This window comes from Balaenoptera musculus, chromosome 7 (assembly GCF_009873245.2).
Source record: "Balaenoptera musculus isolate JJ_BM4_2016_0621 chromosome 7, mBalMus1.pri.v3, whole genome shotgun sequence".
NCBI classification, from domain to species: Eukaryota; Metazoa; Chordata; class Mammalia; order Artiodactyla; family Balaenopteridae; genus Balaenoptera; species Balaenoptera musculus.
The window spans coordinates 88,094,692-88,115,386 of NC_045791.1; the positions used below are offsets into that span (position 1 = coordinate 88,094,692).

The 20,695-nt window shown below is 35.6% G+C and overlaps 1 protein-coding gene across 4 annotated transcripts in view; it reads right to left on the minus strand.

The window, feature by feature from the left end:
* The window catches only part of ERBB4 (erb-b2 receptor tyrosine kinase 4), a 1,123,927-nt gene that overhangs the window by 337,251 nt on the left and 765,981 nt on the right, over positions 1-20,695 (minus strand). For all 4 annotated transcript variants that reach the window (XM_036858278.1, XM_036858280.1, XM_036858279.1 and 1 more), the window contains exon 5: positions 5,568-5,633. In XM_036858278.1, coding sequence (XP_036714173.1) covers positions 5,568-5,633 — 66 coding nt within the window. The remainder of the gene's footprint in view (positions 1-5,567; positions 5,634-20,695) is intronic.

Here is a 20,695-nt window from a genome sequence, read left to right on the forward strand (position 1 = left end):
CTTCAAAGAAGTTCCAGATATATTTTAGAATGAATAAAAGTAGATATAGACATAGATATATAGATATTTCTAAACTTTGCTCTAGAACTGAATAGAATCCATAAGCCAGACCAAGTTTTTTTTTCCTTTTATGAAACTGAACGTTTTAATATATTGCAACTACTGAAAGTAATTTTTTGTGTGCACAAGCATAATAAATTAATGAGAAAAATGCTAAATAATTTCTAATTTTTTCCTAGCATGTTCTATAATGTCTGTATAGAAACAGTAAATAACATAAAGTGTTGTTTGGAACAAGTTTTTACTTTGCCAATATAGTAGTACCCTCCATTCACAACTTGTATTAATTTCAATGCTACTTTATTTTTAATTAAAAAAAAAGATTTTGAGACAACCTAGCTAGGAAGAATACTTTAGAAGTAAAGGGTATAATCCCCAGAAGTTTTCTTTTGGTTAAAATAATGCCTTAGCTTTAATCAATTTAATGAACATTTCAGTGGTCAGAAGATATCTGTTTACTCCAGTAGTTGAAACATGCATTTCCTCATTAATTTATCTTTTTTGGTGTGACGTTTTGATTTAAGAGACAAACAATTTTTTAACCTATTGTCAAGTGCACTTTATTTTTCAATTAGTTTATAAGCAAGAAATGTCACTTATAAAGCAACTAGAAGACTGAAGAATAGATTGAGTGGTAATCAGCTGAGAAAATTTTAGTTATACAACCAGCAGTTAAAGACAATTATAACTACTTTAATACACAATGTGTAAGGTTGGGGGAATCAAACTGTAATATTCTGATACATGCTCTCCTCATGCTCTAAAACGCAGTTCCTAACTGAGATGACAAAAGGAACGTGTAAAATGAAACAACCACCCAGGCTGATGATAGGAGGCTGGAGAAAGCTGGCCTGATATTGTGCTTAAAGATAAAAAAGGATATGCAGCATCTATTTTAAATGAGATGTGTGCTTCATATATCTTGCAGGGACAGAGATACCTTCTTTCCTTTAATCATTATTATTTATTTCTTAAAGCTTAGTCTCTCTCACACCTAAACCTACAAGCTCAAACCTTAGGACTCAGTTCTTATGAATAGAGAGAGTTGTCATTCTTAACAGTAAGCCTGTTAAATAATACTACTATAAGCTTCAGACTTCACACAGCTGATAAGTTTGTCTCCCCTGACATGAGTACATTAATCCACTGAATCAATTTACTTAAGCTGTGCTGTGGAGCAATGCGGCCACGATTTAACTGAGCTTAAAAGCACTTTCAAGTTTGAGTCACGGCTCCATGCATAATACAGGCCCACAGTATTCCTTCATAAGTTCTATTATGACCTTTTGCAACTATGTGAGAAATATTTCTGTTAGGTTTATAGGGTCATGATGATCTAACATCAAAAAGGATTTAAAAAGAATGAATTTAAGTTATTTTAGAAAATCAGACTCATGAGTAAAACAGGAAGAAGGGAACAGCTGGCTAGATTCTACCAGCACAATTAACTTGCTTTAATATTTATAAAATTCTTTAGGTTGTCTAAGTTTGTTTTTTTTTTTTTTTGGAGTTTGTTTAGAAAAACATTTTAATTTTTGGATCATTTTAGAAAAAAACATTTTAAAAATAGCTGCTGGCTCCAGAGTTTACAGTCTGAACATTATGAAATGCTATAGAGGAAAATGACACACTTAACATTATTCATCATGCAATCAAACCTAACTGTAGCAACCAGGACACAGAAGAAGCTGCAACATGTTACCAAATTTTACTAAAAATTTAAAGTTTTTATAGTTATGCATGGTGAACTGTTGACCATAGCATTGGGAAGAAAAATTTTCCTCTACCCTTCTAGATTCTTCTGGCTGGCCTACGAATTATATTGACATGAATCAGATTAAAAGGAGAAAATCAAACAAAAGTTGAATAACATGTATACACGGGAGAAATCCAACAAAACTGAATAACTCGCCAAAATGGCTGAAACTCTCACCTTCAATACCATCTTCAGCTAAAGACAAAAGAGGATGTTGGGCAAAGTGGTTTGGGACTTCAAAGAAGATGAAGCCAACTGACATGGAGAGAGAAAAGCAAAGGTTTGGTACACAAATGCTTGCGGGGTCATGCAAAGACACTGGGACTCAGAGAGGAATATGAATTAACAGGCTTTGTTAAGTTCCTCCTCATCTACCACATCTAGTTCACACCATAGTTACCTGTGGTGATAGTTCCCTCCCTGGAACAGGTCCTCTAACTACACTCCTTTAGGCAGTTAGGGGGAAGGTTCCTCCTGAGTCTTTCAGGCCTTAAAAATAATCAGCTTAAATTAATCCTCATGCCAAAGAGACACATATTAGGGTGTCAAATTTTGTTCCCCTGCAATAGTAAGCTGTCAATTTATTCATGCTCTCTTTCCATTTCATGAAATCTATTAAAAACAAAACACAAAACTTCTTCCTCATTTCTTCTTTTTAAAACTTCTGACCCCTACAGACCTGCTCTCAAGCTTACCATCGTTGTCACCAGCATTTTTCCTTTCCCATATCTCTGTTCAGAGATGTTTTCATTCTGATCATCACTCTTTGCTTCATTTCACCCTAGCAAGTCATTCATTATCATGGACTTGTTCTCCTAGAACCTGAAGCATTTGTCTTTATGGTGACTCCTCACCGTTTAGGCATACTTGCTTTTTTAGGAGGAAACACCTGTGGGAGGATGTCAGCATTGATATAATGTGGTGAATGAAATGTATTCCTACTGTCAGTTTCCTTAGCTAAGGTGTGGCGCTTCTAAATGTTTTACCTTTCTTCCCTAATATATGCAAAATCTCAAAGAGTAATTATCCATAAAAATAAGGAAGTACTTGGCAAATCATGAAGTTGAATACCTCCAGAGAAGCCCTCAGTGAAGTGAACTTATTTCAGTCATAAGGAAAGAAATCATTTGTAAGTAATGATATAAGATCATGTCTTTCAGATCCTAAAATGTACTTTTGTATGGTCAGTCAACAAAAAAAGCAGAATATTTTCAAAAACTTGCCCAGACTGTTTTCTGATTTTTAAAAAGTTCAATCAGGGTTCAGAGATAAGTGCATCTGAAGTGGGCCTAAGGGTAATATATTTTAACTAACAGAAGGGCTAACAGCAATGTAAAGGAAGCCTGGAAATTTTACATTTCTTTGGAAAAATGTTTAATCATGGATATTACATCTCTATGGACTCTCTGGAGGTCTAATATCTCTATGGAATCTCTCATGAGGTCTAATTCTCAAAATTTCTGATCATATTTCTAAAATTCAGGTCTTGCAGTAAGTACGTCTTTGAGTACTTCCAAAATACATTTTGCCTCTGGATGTTGGACTTTTTAAATATGGATATGTAGTTTACCTTTCAAGTATCTCAAACAAGGACAGAGAGAACAGGAGCAAATGTCAAGGGCAAGCAGCCTCCACTTCACTCCAGGGTTTTTGCTTTTTTATTCCCCAGCCGTCTAGGTCCGTTGCCTTCACAGGTGGAACTGGCCTGCAGGAGTTTTGCTTCCACATCCATTCATTCAGTTTTAAGTTGGATTAAGTTTTCTAGGAGTATCTACTTTATCTTATTATAATATTAGCTATTATTTATTAGGCCCTTAGTATATGCCAAAACATATTTAAGCATTTCAACTACATTATTGTATTGAATTTGATTACAAAATAGCAGCCCTCTGAGGTAAGTGTAACATCTCCATTTTATAGATATGGTAACTGAGGTTTAGAAAAATTAAATCGCTTTCTCATGATGGAGATTTGTATCATCTGGCTGCTTATAAATCCAGTGGCCTTGCCCACTAAACTGCTATGCAATATTGTATACAGGAAACAGTACTATCCTTAGATTCAGGACACTTAAGTTAAAATCCCAGGTATCAGCTGTGTAAATTTAACAACTCCCACAATCATGTCCTCAGCTTACATTTCCCCAATTGTGAAATCAGGCTAATGAAAACTGTCCTCTTAAACTAATAGGAATATTGTGAAAATAAATTTTAAAATGGAAATGTTTTATAAACCATAAAGATCCATGCAAATGAATACTATTCTAAAATTTGGATTTGCACATAGCAGATACAAGTAAATGTTTACTGAATTTAAATTTGATAGACTCTGTGGAGTAGGCATGGTGACCATTAAGCCAATTTTATGTTATTATAGTAAGTTTAATTTCTATGCTGGAAAATTAGGTGAATTAAATGACTGCATGGCTGATGATTTGATAGCATGAGCTATGGCTTGATGACTTTCTTAGTCAAGACTTCCTCCCACCCCCACTTGGTGGCAAGCAGCAAAAGTAATTTAAATGTACTAGAACATTGTGTTTCTTAAGGTTCCTAACAAAAAAAAAAAACGCATTTGGACCTCAGGAAGACCAGAGAACCAGGAAGTAAAAACTGTCAAAAACTGTTACTCACTCTCTCCAATTCTCCTTTGCCTCTGCATGGCTGATTTATCCTTCTGTGTCATGAAGGACTGGTTATTTCTGCTTCTCATTAATACACATTTTCTCCAATATCATAGTGAATGCGCTTCACACAGTAATCTAATCTTACTTTAGAATCCTGCTTAAAATTCTTGTCAAAAACATTGTTGCCATAAAACATTGTTTCTATTAAATAAGTTAATTTAAGTCTACACTTTAATCCAACAGTATAACATATGTCCACAATATCTAATATTTGTATGTTCAAATTTTTAATAATATTTTCTGTGTCTTCTATGCTAAAAAAAGAAATACATTTCAAATAGCCTCCACATTGTTTTCCATTTATTATTTCAGCTGTTGTTATTATAGCAGGAAGAAAAGTCTTTACCATTTATATAGAGCATTTTGTATTTCCTTTTTAAAGAAAACATTTATCCTTAAGATTAGTGAAAGTTCAGTGCTGATTTAAGTATCAGATGACTTTACGAATGCTGAAAGCATTAGATATTTGTCTTTATGTTCAGTATACTTTGTTTTTAAATGTCTTAGCAGTGATGATCATCCCTCATACTTATTTTACTGACTAATACAAGAAACAATATACACTAAGGGTGAGATACATTTTGTGATTTAATAGTGAATCTATATTTATAATTCACATAGTTTATAACTCTGTACCTAGAACAGAGTGGGTACACAGTATGCTTTTCCTTTCTTTTTTCTTTCTCCAGTGAATGAATAGTGATGTAACTACTTGGGAAAAGTACTGAGATATTCAGTTAACCTGAAATTCAGTTAATTATCATTTTGTATACGTTTGGTTTTCCTACTTCCTCTGATGTACAGACTCTGAAGTCACGGTTAATAGCAACACATTTGTGTTGCTATCATTAATCCAGAATCCACAAAGAAATATAGGAAACAACTACATATTACATTTAATTTGAAAGCTTTGAGATTAGGCAGTTTACTTAGATAGAATCAAATCTACCACAAGGAGGCAAAAACTCATTTTCATGTTTCTGATAACCAGAAGTGTGAAAAGCATCAATTATTAAAATTACTTGACAATTTCAAGGCTATGTCTTTTCACTGTTGAACACTTACAAGTCTGGCAATGATTTTCTGTGGGTCCCCAGCATCGGCCAGTGCAGGACTTATGGCAACGTCCACCTGTAGAACAGCAAAAAGCACATGTGTATTATAATCTTTCACTCTGACTAGGAGTTAAGACCTCAAAGGAAACATTCTTGCTCCTTTATGAGGATTTTTATGTCACACTAGAGTTGAAACATAGCTCATAAAATGCCCACTTAAGTAGCAAAATCTGAATGTCAAATACATGTGAAGCAGAAATACAATCTCTTGATATTCAAAATCCTCTCATCATTTTATAAGAAAAGGAAATACATGAATCTGTAAATGTTCCTAGATAGTCAGAAGTAAATATTTACATGAAATAAGATTCACTTCAACTATTGAATATTTTTATTCTATTGATCTATCCCACTTGATATAATTTCGAAAGTTCAGGGCTTAACTGATACCAACAGATGTTAAGGATTAAATCAATAGTTAAAAAGAAGTTGAAGTCTATGAAAACAAGAATATATTACAAACAGGATAAACCATCAGAAAAAAAAGGTTTTATATATAATTTAGATTATCTTTTTTTTTGTCAAAGGTCTATTGTGTCTTCTTAAAATTTTTTATTGAAATATAGTTGATTGACAATGTTAGTTTCAGGTGTACAGCAAAGAGATTCAGTTATACAAATATATGTATATATATACATATGTATGTATGTATATATATATATTCTTTTTTTACATTCTCTTCCATTATAGGTTGTTACAAGATATTGAGTATAGTTCCCTGCACTATACAGTACGTCCTTGTTGGATATCTATTTTATATATAATAGTATGTATATTTTAATCCCAAACTCCTAATTTATCCCTCACCCTCTTTCCCCTTGGGTAACCGTAAGTTTGCACTGTCTTTTAAAAAATTTCTTTATTGAAGTATAATTGATGTACAATATTAATAAGTTTCAGGTATATATCACAATGATTCACAATTTTTAAAGGTTATATTCCATTTATAGTTATGACATAATATTAGCTATATTCCTGAGAAGGAGATCATTAAGAGGTTGTGACTGCCAGTTGACCTGTGAGCTGAACCCAGGCAATCAGAGGCTCCCCACCCCCTCCCCTGTCCTTGAAATGTATATCCCTCCAACTAATCCCATGCTAGCAGCTGTTTCAAGGACATAGCCTTGAGAGAGTAAGGTGTTGCTGAGACCATCTGGACTGAATAAGTGACTGAATTTAGTTAGGACCTCTGTACAAACTTTTAAGACTCTGGCAGGCGGATGCTGAGATCTACTCACCTTGTTGTTGCCCAAGACAAGTCTCATACATAAGTTCCCTTGCTTATTAAACCTGTCGCCTACTAATCTGGAGTGGGCTGCCACTTTCTTCCGTCTCTCCTTGTCCTTTATGTACAGGGGTCAATTTGCAAACCAACATCTTTATATAAATATTTCAAGCATTTAAAACAGCTAATTTTTTAGAAAGCTTAATTTCAATTATTTTATATCTTCTTCTAAAAATTTTATTGATACTACCTTCATTTTCAAATATCAGCCTTTATTTCCTATAGTCTCATTTTCCTTTTAACGATGACGCTACTATGGGTATTTGCCTCAGCAAATAGAGTTGCCCCACAGAGAAATTCCCTACAATCTCAACAAAAGAATATTAGCTAGAAGAAATCACGTATAATGACTTTCTTTGAAGTTTGCTGCTGAATTTCATAGGCTCACTCCAAATTTTTGTGAGTACAAGGATATGGAATGGCCTCATTTTTAGAGAAAAGTGGACATGAAAATCTATCAAAGACTAAAGTTTTCTATAACAAAGTTCTTATTAAACCTTTTCTGTTAATTTTCTAATATAAATTGTGAATGAGTACATGCTTATTCAAGTAGTTTATTTTAACATAGTTAACTTCATTGTAAAAATTATGGAATAAGGTTCTACCAAAAGTTGCCATCTTTCCTTGACCCACAGTTTTTAACTCTTCCTCTTGGAAGTTCTTACAACTTGGGCAGCTTTTTGTTGTTGTTTTTTTTAGTCTCTCCTTCTGGGACTGACTGAATGAACCTAGTATGTTAAATGCTTTCACAGTTAAGGGACAGATTCAGCAGACACCCTTTCTCAGGCTAAACCTCAGACCATCCTACTGGTCTACTCTTCTGCAAGTGAACAGTACTATTTCCAAGTTAATATAACACTTAAGCTCAATCCCAGCCACCCTCTTAAAAGCATCTAGATCCTGGCCTCAATGGGGTTTATTTAAAGCAATTTTGTTTGTGAAGCACTGAGGCTGACATCACAAGCGTATAATATCCTGTCACTCTGCCATCTGTTTATTTAGATCCAAACACATTATAACTACATAATGCAAGCTCATTCTAGCTGACAGGAAAAGGACTCCATCTGGCTTGAACAATATAACTTTAATCAGTGATAATGATAATTATTATTAAAAACCTACCAGAGTTCTTTTGTATAAAGCTAATAAATCTACATTGATTTATACCAGAGGAAATTAGAAAGGACTGTGAGACAAAATGGAAAGCAGTGCAAACTTTTTCGAGTACAAACTTTTTATGAGAAAGTAGCTAATGTTAATGTGTTTCTTTAGGTGTGTTAAAATCCTTTAAATCGACCCATTAAGTAGTCTGTTAATTGAATATATCTGAAGCAGAGGATGATCTACCATTTAATCTATGACTTCTCTAATTGGGTTTGGGTCTAATAAAATATTTAGCTTCATTTATTGTTGCCAAACAACTATCTGTAGCTGTTAATAAAAAATGCTGAGTAACATTAGACATTTTAAAACTTCAATGATCCCCTTTAATTGGATTACATATTTTTTTTTACCTTCTTATTCTTGCAGCTTCAATTTACCATCTCAAGACCTACTCCCATATCTAATAGAAAAAGAAATATTACTAGAAATTTTGTTTACAATTCTTGCCAAAGTATCATAGCAAGATCCACCTAGTTGGGCACAAGTGATATAGTGCCCACACAAACACAGAACGCTTAAATAATTTAACCTTGTCTAAATGCTGTGAAGAGATTTCATTTGTTAGTTTCCATTTTTCATTTATACAAAAGTAGAAATATCAATTACGCCTATAACAGGAAGCCGACAACTCTTTCTTCTCCGGGATTTTACTCAGACTTATATTCCCTCCACCCCTTTTGAAAACCAAAAGGAGGTGATTGCTTGGCCCACACACTTCAGAGTTCTGTCACAACAAGTGTGCTGGAGGACCGTGAATTGAATGTGCCTCCGTTAATGGCTGCTCCTTCTGGCCTGCCCTTCATTTCACTGTCTCTAGGGCTTTGAGGTTTTTGGAATCTGCTCAGGCACTCAGTTCAGTTTTGCTCTTCAAAACTGTGTGATACATGGCACTTGGGCTAACACTATTTTCACTGAATTGTTGCAATTAACTAAATGTCAAAGTATCTGACCAAGATCTCTGCCTACAACGATGTATTTCTGAATTAATGCATTTTTCACACTTTCACACCTGCAACCTTTCTTTGATTCTTGCAGACGACTGAATAGTGTAGTTTTAATGGGCTACAATGTTTAATATTTTAAAAAATCTGGTTTTAGCATTTTGTTCCCAACATTTCTGCTGCACAAAAGGGTTTCCTTAGTAATTATTAATCTCGAATTGGAAAAAAAAATTCTACAAACTTTTTTTCTTACTTTCCTTCCATCCATCTATCCATAAGTATTTCTTGAGTACCATCTGTATCTGTGTATCAGGAACTATGTTACATATCGGAGTTAAGCTGAAACAGACATGGTTACTATTCTATGAGAATTCAGAATTAATTCAGCATTATTCTGAAGGGAAAAGGTTTTGACTACTCTATATATAATGTTCACCCTCCATGTGTTTAAAGAAAAAAGGTGATAAATCTGAATTTTCAACAGTCCCCTAGCTTAGGAAGGAAGAGTTGGACAAAGCCAGGTTGAGCTGGACCGTTTCCAATTTAATGCCTGGTAGCTCCAAAGTCTACTGTATTCCTTATATGTGATTTATCTATGTGACATCTAAAATGAGATCTACCCAGAGCATTTCAGTGGAGAGGATAAACATGGCCTCTGAAGGGTCCCTTGTGAGTCTCCTAACAGGAAGGGAAATATTTTAACTATGGCTCAATAGATATCTTACTAGGAACTTTCTTCCAGCCCTCGGTTCTCTGGTGTGCAGTACTTCAGGAGGCCTGATTTCACAGGGAAAAGAGACTGTATATGTAAATAATTTTTAGTGTCACTTAGCTTTATAACCTACTTCTCTAGTAGAGTGTTTTTAAAATGAGGACAGGAGAAAGAGGAATTAGTCAGTTACTAGCCTATGTAAATGGGAGAAACATTTTGGGGCACTGAGACTTTGCCAATGCTGTCCAAATCTGCTTATTTTCATGTTTCAATCTACTACATCATTCTTTTTCATTATTTATTGTGATCGTTCTTTTAAAACTATTTGAGAAAATACAGCACTTAAAAATAAGAATCTGACATTTCCATTCAGCTTAGTGATAGCAGTTATTTAAATTAATATTTCTACTTCCTGTCAATCTGACCCAATTGAAGATCTTAACTATAGAATAAAACAAAAATTTAAACAAATATTTGTCACCTTAACAACTAATTTTAAAAAATAAGTGCTGATTATTGCATATAAGCATTATTTCAATTCACAGGCAATAATCGCCTCTGACAATGCATTATTCATCATAGAAGTTAGCAAATATAGCTAAGTTCATCTTTTATGCTTGTCCAGCAGATGTTACTAAAAATGTAGCTCTTGTATTTTTTTTTAAGGAGCTAGAGTCCCTGAGCCACTTTGATAATTTTAAGAGTCATAAAATCATGCTGGAAGTTTTGCTTTTATTTGGAACTGCCTGACAGCAGAGATGGGATTTAATATGTACCTCTGTACTGCTTTCTGCAAGTAATATGCCAGGACAGTTGAAGAGTGACAAAATATAAAGTCACTGACAACCATAAACGATTATATCCTCAAACTGCCTCTAGTTAAAGGTGATGAAGTTACATCCCTGGATTCTTCTTTCAGTTCTTTTAAAAGCTGGCATTCTTGACCTCTTAACACTACATTTATTGGGGAAGAGTGAGAGAACAGTATCTTTCTTATGACCATGAATTTTAAAAAAGGGAAGTGGAACATTTTTGAAAGTCTACACTAAACCAGCTCCTGTTCTTGGCCAGACAATAAAAAGATGAATAAGTCAGTGTTCTGCCCTCAAGGAGCTTTCAAGGACCAGGAAATAGGCAGAAATATAGGCAAATAATTACAATAATCAAAACATAGGTATGCATAAAGTCGAGAAAAAATATTTTTAAAAAAAAGGCTCTCCAGAGGGGATGGGCATTTCAAATGGGCTTGGATATCTTGTTTGCCCCATAGAGAAGGGGAGGGAAGAAAAGTTCCAGGCTGAAAGATTAACCTAAGCAACAACACAGAGGCATGGATGAGCACAACTCTTTGGGACCATAATGAATACTTTATGGTCCCTTGAGCAGTTTGCACAGAAACAGCTGTTGAAGTACGAGCTTACAAAGTGTCTTGAAAGTCTTGCTTGGTGTTTACTCTGTACGGGTATTATGGTGTAAGTCAAGGTTTTTGAGCTTTGAATTGATGTGGTTTGACCTGCAAGGTAGAAGAGGGTGTCAGGGTATGCTTCCTAAAAGTTAGTGTTGACACTTGAGTACCTTGTACAAAATGCTGATTTTATAGTCTGCAATGAGGTATAGGAATCCATATTTTTAAAAAGCAATCCCTACTAGAGAATGGACTTGAGGATATGGGGAGGGGGAAGGGTAAGCTGTGATAAAGTCAGAGAGTGGCATGGACATATATACACTACCAAACGTAAAATAGATAGCTAGTGGGAAGCAACCGCATAGCACAGGGAGATCAGCTCGGTGCTTTGTGACCACCTAGAGGGGTGGGATAGGGAGGGTGGGAGGGAGGCAGATGCAAGAGGGAAGAGATATGGGGATATATGTATATGTATAACTGATTCACTTTGTTATAAAGCAGAAACTGACACACCATTGTAAAGCAATTATACTCCAATAAAGATGTTAAAAAAAAAAAAAAAGCAATCCCAGGGATTCTAATGATAACGTTTCCAAGACGACAAAGCATATATAAACAAAATAATGGTTTGGCATATAATTCCAAACTCTATTAACATTATGGCCATATTTTGTGACAATTAGATCTGATCAGATGCTTGGTGACCAAATGTACAGAATTAAACAGTGTAAAAATCTAGTAGTCTCTCACTTCTCAGTATTTACTCTGATTTGTGAATATATTTCCATCAATTTGCATTTTCTTTTCCCCCAGGAGTCCTAGAAAATACATAATTTTTATTTTCAATTTTAAATTATTATAAATCACCCATATGATAGTAAAGTCACAACATGATTCCAGCAAATGATATAGTAGTAGGGTTAATAATATTAATGCAATGTGGAATTGCTTTTTTTTTAATCAGATGTTAAACTTCCCTTATTCTTATCTGACAGTTCTCATTGTTATGTGTTTATTCATCCTCACACTTTTGTCCTGTAAATTGAGCTTACATTTTCTTCTAGTCTTAATTCAATCTTCCTATATTATCTATGATTTGAAAGTGAATTATTGAATGGAAACTTTACTGTTATACATTTTGCTGTTCAGAAAAAAGATGGGCAGGTATTTTCACTAACTAGAAAGATGAATTTAAAAATTAAAAATATATATATGTGGAATTTTTCATCTAGCAGTAAATTAAATCAGGAGTTAGTTGTTTAAAATGTTTTACTAATCACTGTATTGAAAAAGAAATAAGTAATATCAACCTCATTGTTACTCATTTCAAGCAATCTAAAGCCAAAGGATTGACAGGAGCATATATGATCATGTGATCAAGATTAATTTTGGACAGAAGGGTGAAATATATCAAGTTTAGTCTGCAGCACTTCTATCCACCCTTTCCTAAAAGGCTCAGCAACCTACGACTAATCTGTGACTGCCAGAGCACACAGTATCTCCAAGCCCAGTACCACTTCAGATAGGATTATAGAGAAATAGCTGATAGACTAATAGTTAATGTGGCACACAGAATTGTGCAAAGGTTTGAAAGTACTGAGCCTACTGAGTAAATTTTCATTTCTTCTGAGGCCTTCTGTAAACACAAATCAATCTAGAGTAGATATGATAATAGCTGAAACCCCAGGTACAAAACCTATAAGAGTGCCATTTTTCAGACTTCCCTGGTGGTGCAGTGCTTAAAAATCCACCTGCCAATGTAGGGGACACGGGTTTGATCCCTGGTCTGGGAAGATTCCACATGCCACAGAGCAACTAAGCCCATGTGCTACAACTACTGAGCCTGCGCCGTAGAGCCCGCGAGCCACAACTACTGAGCTCGCGTGCCACAACTACTGAAGCCCACGCGCCTAGAGCCCATGCTCCCCAGAAAGAGAAGCCACCGCAATGAGAAGCCTGTGCACCACAACGAAGAGTAGCCCCCGCTCGCCGCAACTAGAGAAAGCCCACGCACAGCAATGAAGACACAACGCAGCAAAAAATAAAATAAAATTAAAAAATAAATTAATTAAATAAAAGAGTGCCATTTTCAAAACCTCTTAAATCATACATAAGGGTTACCAGGTACTCTATTAACATGCTGAGTTTAGATGTTTCTACCTATAGATTCAAGGAGAACGGCGAGATCTACACAAATTTCAGTGTCAAAAGGAAATTTGATATAACCTATTTAAAACTTAAAATTGTTACTTATCGTTTACATCTACAGCCTCATGTGATCATAAGAGTGACTGATAGAAATGACATTAACATACTAAAGGAATTGTATTTCTCATTGAATATAAAGATCTGATATAATGCTGTCTATATTACTATTCCATACATTCTATACTTCTCCCAGCATACCTTCAAACTCCTGAGAGCTACAATAATCAACAGAGACAAACTTCAAAGAGAACATTAGCAAAGGGGCCAAATACTTTTGTAAAAGTCATACTATCAGCAAAACAATTTGACTCAAATTATAAGAAAAAAATTAGATTTTTTTCCTGAAAAACAGGAAGATTTCATATTTGATACTGTCAAACATTTCTTTCAAATCAAGCAATTAGAAAGCATTAATTATCACTGTTCATAGCTGTGAGCACAGAGTAGAATATAGGAATTCCACCCACTAAGGAACATAATTATCTCCAATCAATGTCAAATGTATTTCTAAAACATATAAATAAGAGGTATGAACAGACTGGGGAACCTTACCAGCAGACTTAATATATTAAGACCTGTCTGCTGTTTGCAACCAACTACAGTGATAAGAATAGGTAGATTTATGAGCACTTATGATGAACCAGCCAGGGCCACCAAAAACAGCCAAGAGCATCCTTCAGAGTGTAGTCTATCTAGATGATACTCCCTTGAAGGTCTGCAGTGTACAGCCTGTTCAGCCTTATGTGGTGGCAGCCCTTTCAGGAACATTCTAAGAATTTTATGTATATTAACTCAAATACCCTAATAGGCTGATACTCTCCAAAATTTATATGTCCAGCCCAGACCATGTGCAAACACATTTATACTTCAAACTGTCTATGAAATATCAATACCTGTATGATTAGCAGGCCTTTAAATATTTACATGTCCAAAAATTAATCCCTGATCTTCCCACCCCACCAAAAAAATTGTCTCTGTAAAGCCTTCTCTGTCTCAGTCAGTGGCAGCACAATCCTTCCAGAGGCTCATGTTAGACAGTTTGAAGTCATTCTCAGCAACCCTTTTTTTTTTTTTTTAATTTTTTTTTATTTTTACTAATTTTTGGCCATGGTATTCTTTCTATCTATCTATCTATCTGTCTATCTATCTATTTATTTATTTATTTATGGCTGTGTTGGGTCTTCGTTTCTGTGCGAGGGCTTTCTCTAGTTGCGGCGAGCGGGGGCCACTCTTCATCGCGGTGCGCGGGCCTCTCACTATCGCGGCCTCTCTTGCTGTGGAGCACAGGCTCCAGACGCGCAGGCTCAGCAATTGTGGCTCACGGGCCTAGTTGCTCCGCGGCATGTGGGATCCTCCCAGACCAGGGCCCGAACCCGTGTCCCCTGCATCAGCAGGCAGATTCTCAACCACTACGCCACCAGGGAAGCCCCTCAGCAACCCTTTTTATCTCACATCCCAGATCCAAATTCATTAGCATATCCAGTTGACCCTAACTTCAAAATATATCTAGTGCCCAGTAATTTCTCACCACCTGCACCACTAAACCACTGTCATCTCTTGCTTGGATTAATGCAATAACCTCCTAACTGGTGTCCTAGTTTCCACTCTGGATCCTTTACAATCTCTTCTCAATATATTAGCCAGTGTGATGTTCTTAGACTAGGTCAAACCCCAATAACTTCCCATCTCTCTCAAACTAACAGCCAAAGTTCCTTACAATGGTCTTCAAGACACTAGAATACTTAGTTCTCTCCTTCTTGCCTCCATAACCTTACCTCCTGCTATTCCCCTTCTGGCTCACTCCTCTCACTCTCACTCCTGCTGTTTCTAGGACATAAACTAGGTGCATGACCCACTCAGGGTCCCTTCTGTTTTGCTTCCCTGGACCTCTCTTTCTCTGATAGCTTGCTGTCAGATGGTTCACCTGCTTTCTTGCTTTTCTTAGATGCCACTTCTCAGTGAGGTCTTCTCTTACCCACACTATTTGTATTAAATATTTCAGATGGATTTGCTAGATTTTATTTCTAACACATGTTCAAATTAAAGTGCTATAAAATGAAAAGTGTGAAAGAAGAAAATAAATATCATGCATAAACTTTGAATTTTGGTGTTTTTCATTTTTTTGAAGTATATATAATTGTTTTTAAGTTAATATAATACTCTATATAGTTTTGTAACATCCTATTTTCACTCTATATTTTATCCTGTACAGTTTCAAGTGATGTTAAATAAATGTGATTTTTTTTTTGGGTGGATTTACCTCCCATCATACAGACAAACTAAAATTCAATTAACTTTTTTGCTTTATGGAATACTTAGGAGATGCAGGAGATCAATACATATTTTTTAAATGAAAATACACATTAAGAAAATATCACTAATTTCATGTCATATTTTAAAGATTTAAAGGTCGTGAAGGGACGATTTGGATATCAGAAAGAACTTGACTATGTCTTTCTTTATATACTTCTGGAAAACACTGATGGAATCTGGAACCGATGTTTGGATCTGTAGATGACTGGCACATGTATCAGAACATTTGATAAAAGGATTGATGTCCTGGCAGGTCTAGATTGATCTGCTGGTTCTAGTGGCGTGTCAAAGGCCTCTGTACATAACTATCATATTTGACCTTTTAATCACTGAGTTGGATAAAACAATGAAATATGCTTACCATTTTTGAAAATGACACAAATCTGGACGAAGCAGTGCTTGCTCATACACGGGATAACGGTTCAGATTTTAAAAGCACTTGGCAGGCAAAATGAGCCAAAAGTAACAACAAGAAATTTTAAAGAATCAGTGTAAAATTCCTGCATTTATGGTTTTAAATCAGTATGTCATGTGAATATCAAAAGACAGATATACACATAATACAGAGTCTATCTGGCATGGGACAGGTAAGAATTTCAATTCTCACTCTGTTACTGTGTCATTCCTTAGGTTAGTTAACTTCTCTATTTTTTTTTAAATTTGTTTGTTTATTTATTTATTTATTTATTTATTTAATTATTTATTTATTTATGGCTGTGTTGGGTCTTCGTTTCTGTGCGAGGGCTTTCTCTAGTTGTGGCAAGCGGGGGCCACTCTTCATCGCGGTGCGCGGGCCTCTCACTATCGCGGCCTCTCTTGTTGCGGAGCACAGGCTCCAGACGCGCAGGCTCAGTAATTGTGGCTCACGGGCCTAGATGCTCCGCGGCATGTGGGATCTTCCCAGACCAGGGCTCGAACCCGTGTCCCCTGCATTGGCAGGCAGATTCTCAACCACTGCGCCACTAGGAAAGCCCTATTTTTTTTTTTTAAGTGTTTATCTTATACACGGAGGCTTACACTATGTTGCATAATCCAATCTAGACATCATCATCAGCAACATCATCAACCTTACCTCATCATCTACCATTTATTGAGCACTTTCTATGTTCTAACTAGTAGACTAAGGGCTTTCCACATAGTATCTCATTTAATTTACACAATAACATTATAAATACTATTATTTGTTCCATTTTATAGGTAAGAAAAGAGAAAGCAGCCTTTAAATGGAAAAAGAGGCTACTCCCTTTATAGCATGTCAGAACTTTTTATACTTAGCATATTTGCTTGTCAAAAGTTTTTGTTCCTGCCCATTTTTTAATTTCTAATTGACATTTACTTTGCTTCTACTAATTTTTTATTAAGGTTCAACTGGAAATGGGGCTAAAATAAGTGTCAATTAAATATAAACACATTTTAGCAATTGGCAGTTATAATTGTAATAGGAAATTATACCCCTGGTTGAGAGAAGATAAAATATTTTAAAATACTATTATTTAAAAATACTCTTGCATACACAACCAATTTACAATATTGTTATTTACTGCTCTAAGAGTTCATATATATGCTGGTAAATGCAGAAAACATAAGCTTTGATATCACTTTTATCTGCATTCAGTTTTAGTTATTTACAATTAGTGGGACCTTAGGCAACAAAACTGTACCTAAGAGCTGACTTTCCTCATTTATAAAATACAGATGATGACACTTACTATATATGTTAGGAGTGATTAAGTGGAATGGCATATGCAAAGTGCCTGGCACATCATAAGCTTCAATCAATGTTAGTTCTGTTTTCCCTCCCTCACAATGTTGTATATAAAAACATAAAGAAAAACAAAGTGAGACAAAGAGATGGAGATAGTCAGCAGAAGTGACACAGTAGACAAATGAAGTAACCGGGAGACAGAAGCGTTTATGCAGAGTTGAAATGATCACTAAGGTACCACAGTCAAGCTATAGGAAAGAAGGAGGATGTGACATCTTAGGAACTTTGACAGGCTCGGCACACAGGGACAGTGGGTTTCAGAGGTCTCTGCATGCTTCAGCAAAGTTTGAGAAGTCATAGTCTCAGCAGGAATGTTACTAATAATCCAAAAGCAGTGAAATTTCACTCTGCTACTGAATATTTCACTCTTGAATATTTCGCTTAGTTGCATAAAGGAAGGGAAAGAGAACAGAGAATATTTCAAGGTATGTGACAGAAAGAGAAACCCATGGTGGCAAAATACTTTGGATTACTGTATCCCATAACCCTCATCTGTGAGTTCGCTAGTCAGAGGTGCTAATGGATCCCTGAGGAACCATAAACATGCACATGTTCAGTTTGTGAGTGATCTCACATTTGAGAAGATGGTTCAACAGCCAAAATTCACATGAAAGAACTTGACTCCTCTCAACGGGTATTTTAAATGGGATCCGAAGCATTTCCCATGGCCACGAATCTAAATATTTTCTCAACTCTCACTCTCCGAAGTGTCTCATTCACCACAACCCCATCTTTCAAGTTCTCTCTTTCTCTCTCTCCATGCCTTTTCCCGTCACAAAGCTTTCATCTTTCTACTCTCCCCCATTGTATCATTATTATGGCATTGATTGACTTAGCCATTCTCCCTAAATAGTTTTTATCCCATCCAGCTCTCTGGTTAAAAGATTCTCTGCCCATTTTTTAATGCACTTATATCCTAAGTGTGCAATGCAACATTCTAGGAGGACTTTGTGTGTCTGTGCGTGTGTGTGTGTGTGTGTGTCTGGAGGTGTGAGGGACAGTTTGATCCAGTGCGCTGGAAATACCAGGCTGGCAGACACAGAATGTTTGAGCAGGTGGGAAAGGAAGACCTCAAATATTCCCAAATTTGTCATGTATATCCTGTCAGAGTAGTCATTACTTGAGAAGCAATGTACTGGTTCTATATCACCATGAACGTTACAAAATTCCCAATATCTGTGTGTGGCGTGGTCTCCAAGAGCAGCCCGTTTCATCTGGCTTCTACTTGACAGCTCCAAGAACAGACCTATCTCCTCTATGAATTAATAAGAAATAGGTATTATCAAGAGAAAACTGAAATGGATGAAATTATTACAAGCTCCTTAAGGGAAGAAACCATTTTGTCTCCACAGTTCCTAACAGTACTCAAAACAGAGTAGGCTTCCCAGATCAAATAACCCAACATTTTCTTGACTAAGAGACCAATATCTTCACACTATAGTGATAACCCAGCTTCTTCCACCCTGAGTAAAATTTGAAAGGTCTTATAATGTCTGTGGTTTGAGACTTTATAATTATGGCTGGAGCCATTAATCTTGTGGCCCCTTTTTTTTATTATATCTGAGATTGAGACTGAGTTTTTGTTACAGATTGCTAGCCTGCAGCAGTCAGTTGGGGAAATGAGACATCGCTGAGACAGATAACAAAGAAAAATGGGTAACAAATTGGAAAAGATTAGGTAGATCCATGGCACTATATTAAACAAACTCTTTGAGGTATAACAGCCAGAAGTCTCATCTTATGTTCCTACCATTCTTTCACCTGCCAAAGGGACTTAGCTGTTTTTATGCACATATATTTTTTCCTCCCCCAAGTCCTCACACTTAAAATCAAAACAACCGCATTAACAAAGAGGCACATTTCTAAAATGCCACTGTAAGCCTAAGGAATGAAAATGTGATTTTAAAATTGATGAAGGTTATAAGAAAGTGACCCAAAAGGCATTACAGTAAGTAATAAGCCTAAAATGTCTTGGCATAAAATGTTTTCATTAAGTTGCCTTTGAAGTTCAAACACAAAAACTACAACTCAAGATTAATGGATTTATAATATGTTTTTAAAATAGTATTCCATCAACAAGATATTTCAGTGGAGTCTCTTGTTGATGTACTACTAGATAGATCTGGAAACTGATCCATTATTTCTAGAAAAAAATATAAATGATTTGTAAACTACTGCATATATATCTATTGTTTTCCTTTGCAAAGTCCTCATCAGCTGGCATATTAAAGAGTTAGTCATAGTTTAGATATAATGCAACTTTATCATGTAGCAGGCATCATTCTAAGCTATTTATTTCTCATGACAACCTTAGAAGGAAAATACTACTACAGATGAGGAAGCTGAGTCCTGAGAAGCTTAATAACTTGCCCAAGATCATACAGTAAGTGATAGACCTGGGATTAGAGCCCAGAAATATAGGTTCCAGATTACACACTCTTAACCGATATAATTAAGTTTCATATTTCTGTTAACAGATACAAGAATAGAATAGTCATGTTGGACAAAGGAGGACAGAGCACACAAAATAAATTAAAACACACATAGGAAGACAAACTTTAACTTTGTCCCAATAAGGCCTGGTTTTGATAGGATTAGAGCAAATACTGAGTAAGTTCAATGGATTTTAGGAGGTCAAGAAACCAGTAGGCAAGGATGCTGAATGAGATCATTAACACATACTTATCGAATTATGGTTTTCTCAGGGAATATGCCCAGTAGTGGGATTGCTGGGTCATATGGTAGTTCTATTTTTAGTTTTTTAAGGAACCTCCATACTGTTCTCCGTAGTGGTTGTATCAATTTACATTCCCAGCAACAGTGTAGGAGGGTTCCCTTTTCATCACACCCTTTCCAGCATTTATTGTTTCTAGATTTTTTGATAATGGCCATTCTGACTGGTGTGAGGTGATATCTCTTGTAGTTTTGATTTGCATTTCTCTAATAATGAGTGATGTTGAGCATCTTTTCATGTGCCTCTTGCCCATCTGTATGTCTTCCTTGGTGAAATGTCTATTTAGGTCTTCCACCCATTTTTTAATTGGATTGTTTGTTTTTTTGATATTGAGCTCCATTAGCTGTTTGTATATTTTGGAGATTAATTTTTTGTCTGTTGTTTCATTTGCAAATATTTTCTCCCATTCTGAGGGTTGTCTTTTTGTCTTTTCCTAAGCTGGGGCGAAGTGAGACTAGCATTGACATATATACACTACGGAATGTAAAATACTTAGCTACTGGGAAGCAGCAGCATAGCACAGGGAGATCAGCTTGGTGCTTTGCGATGAC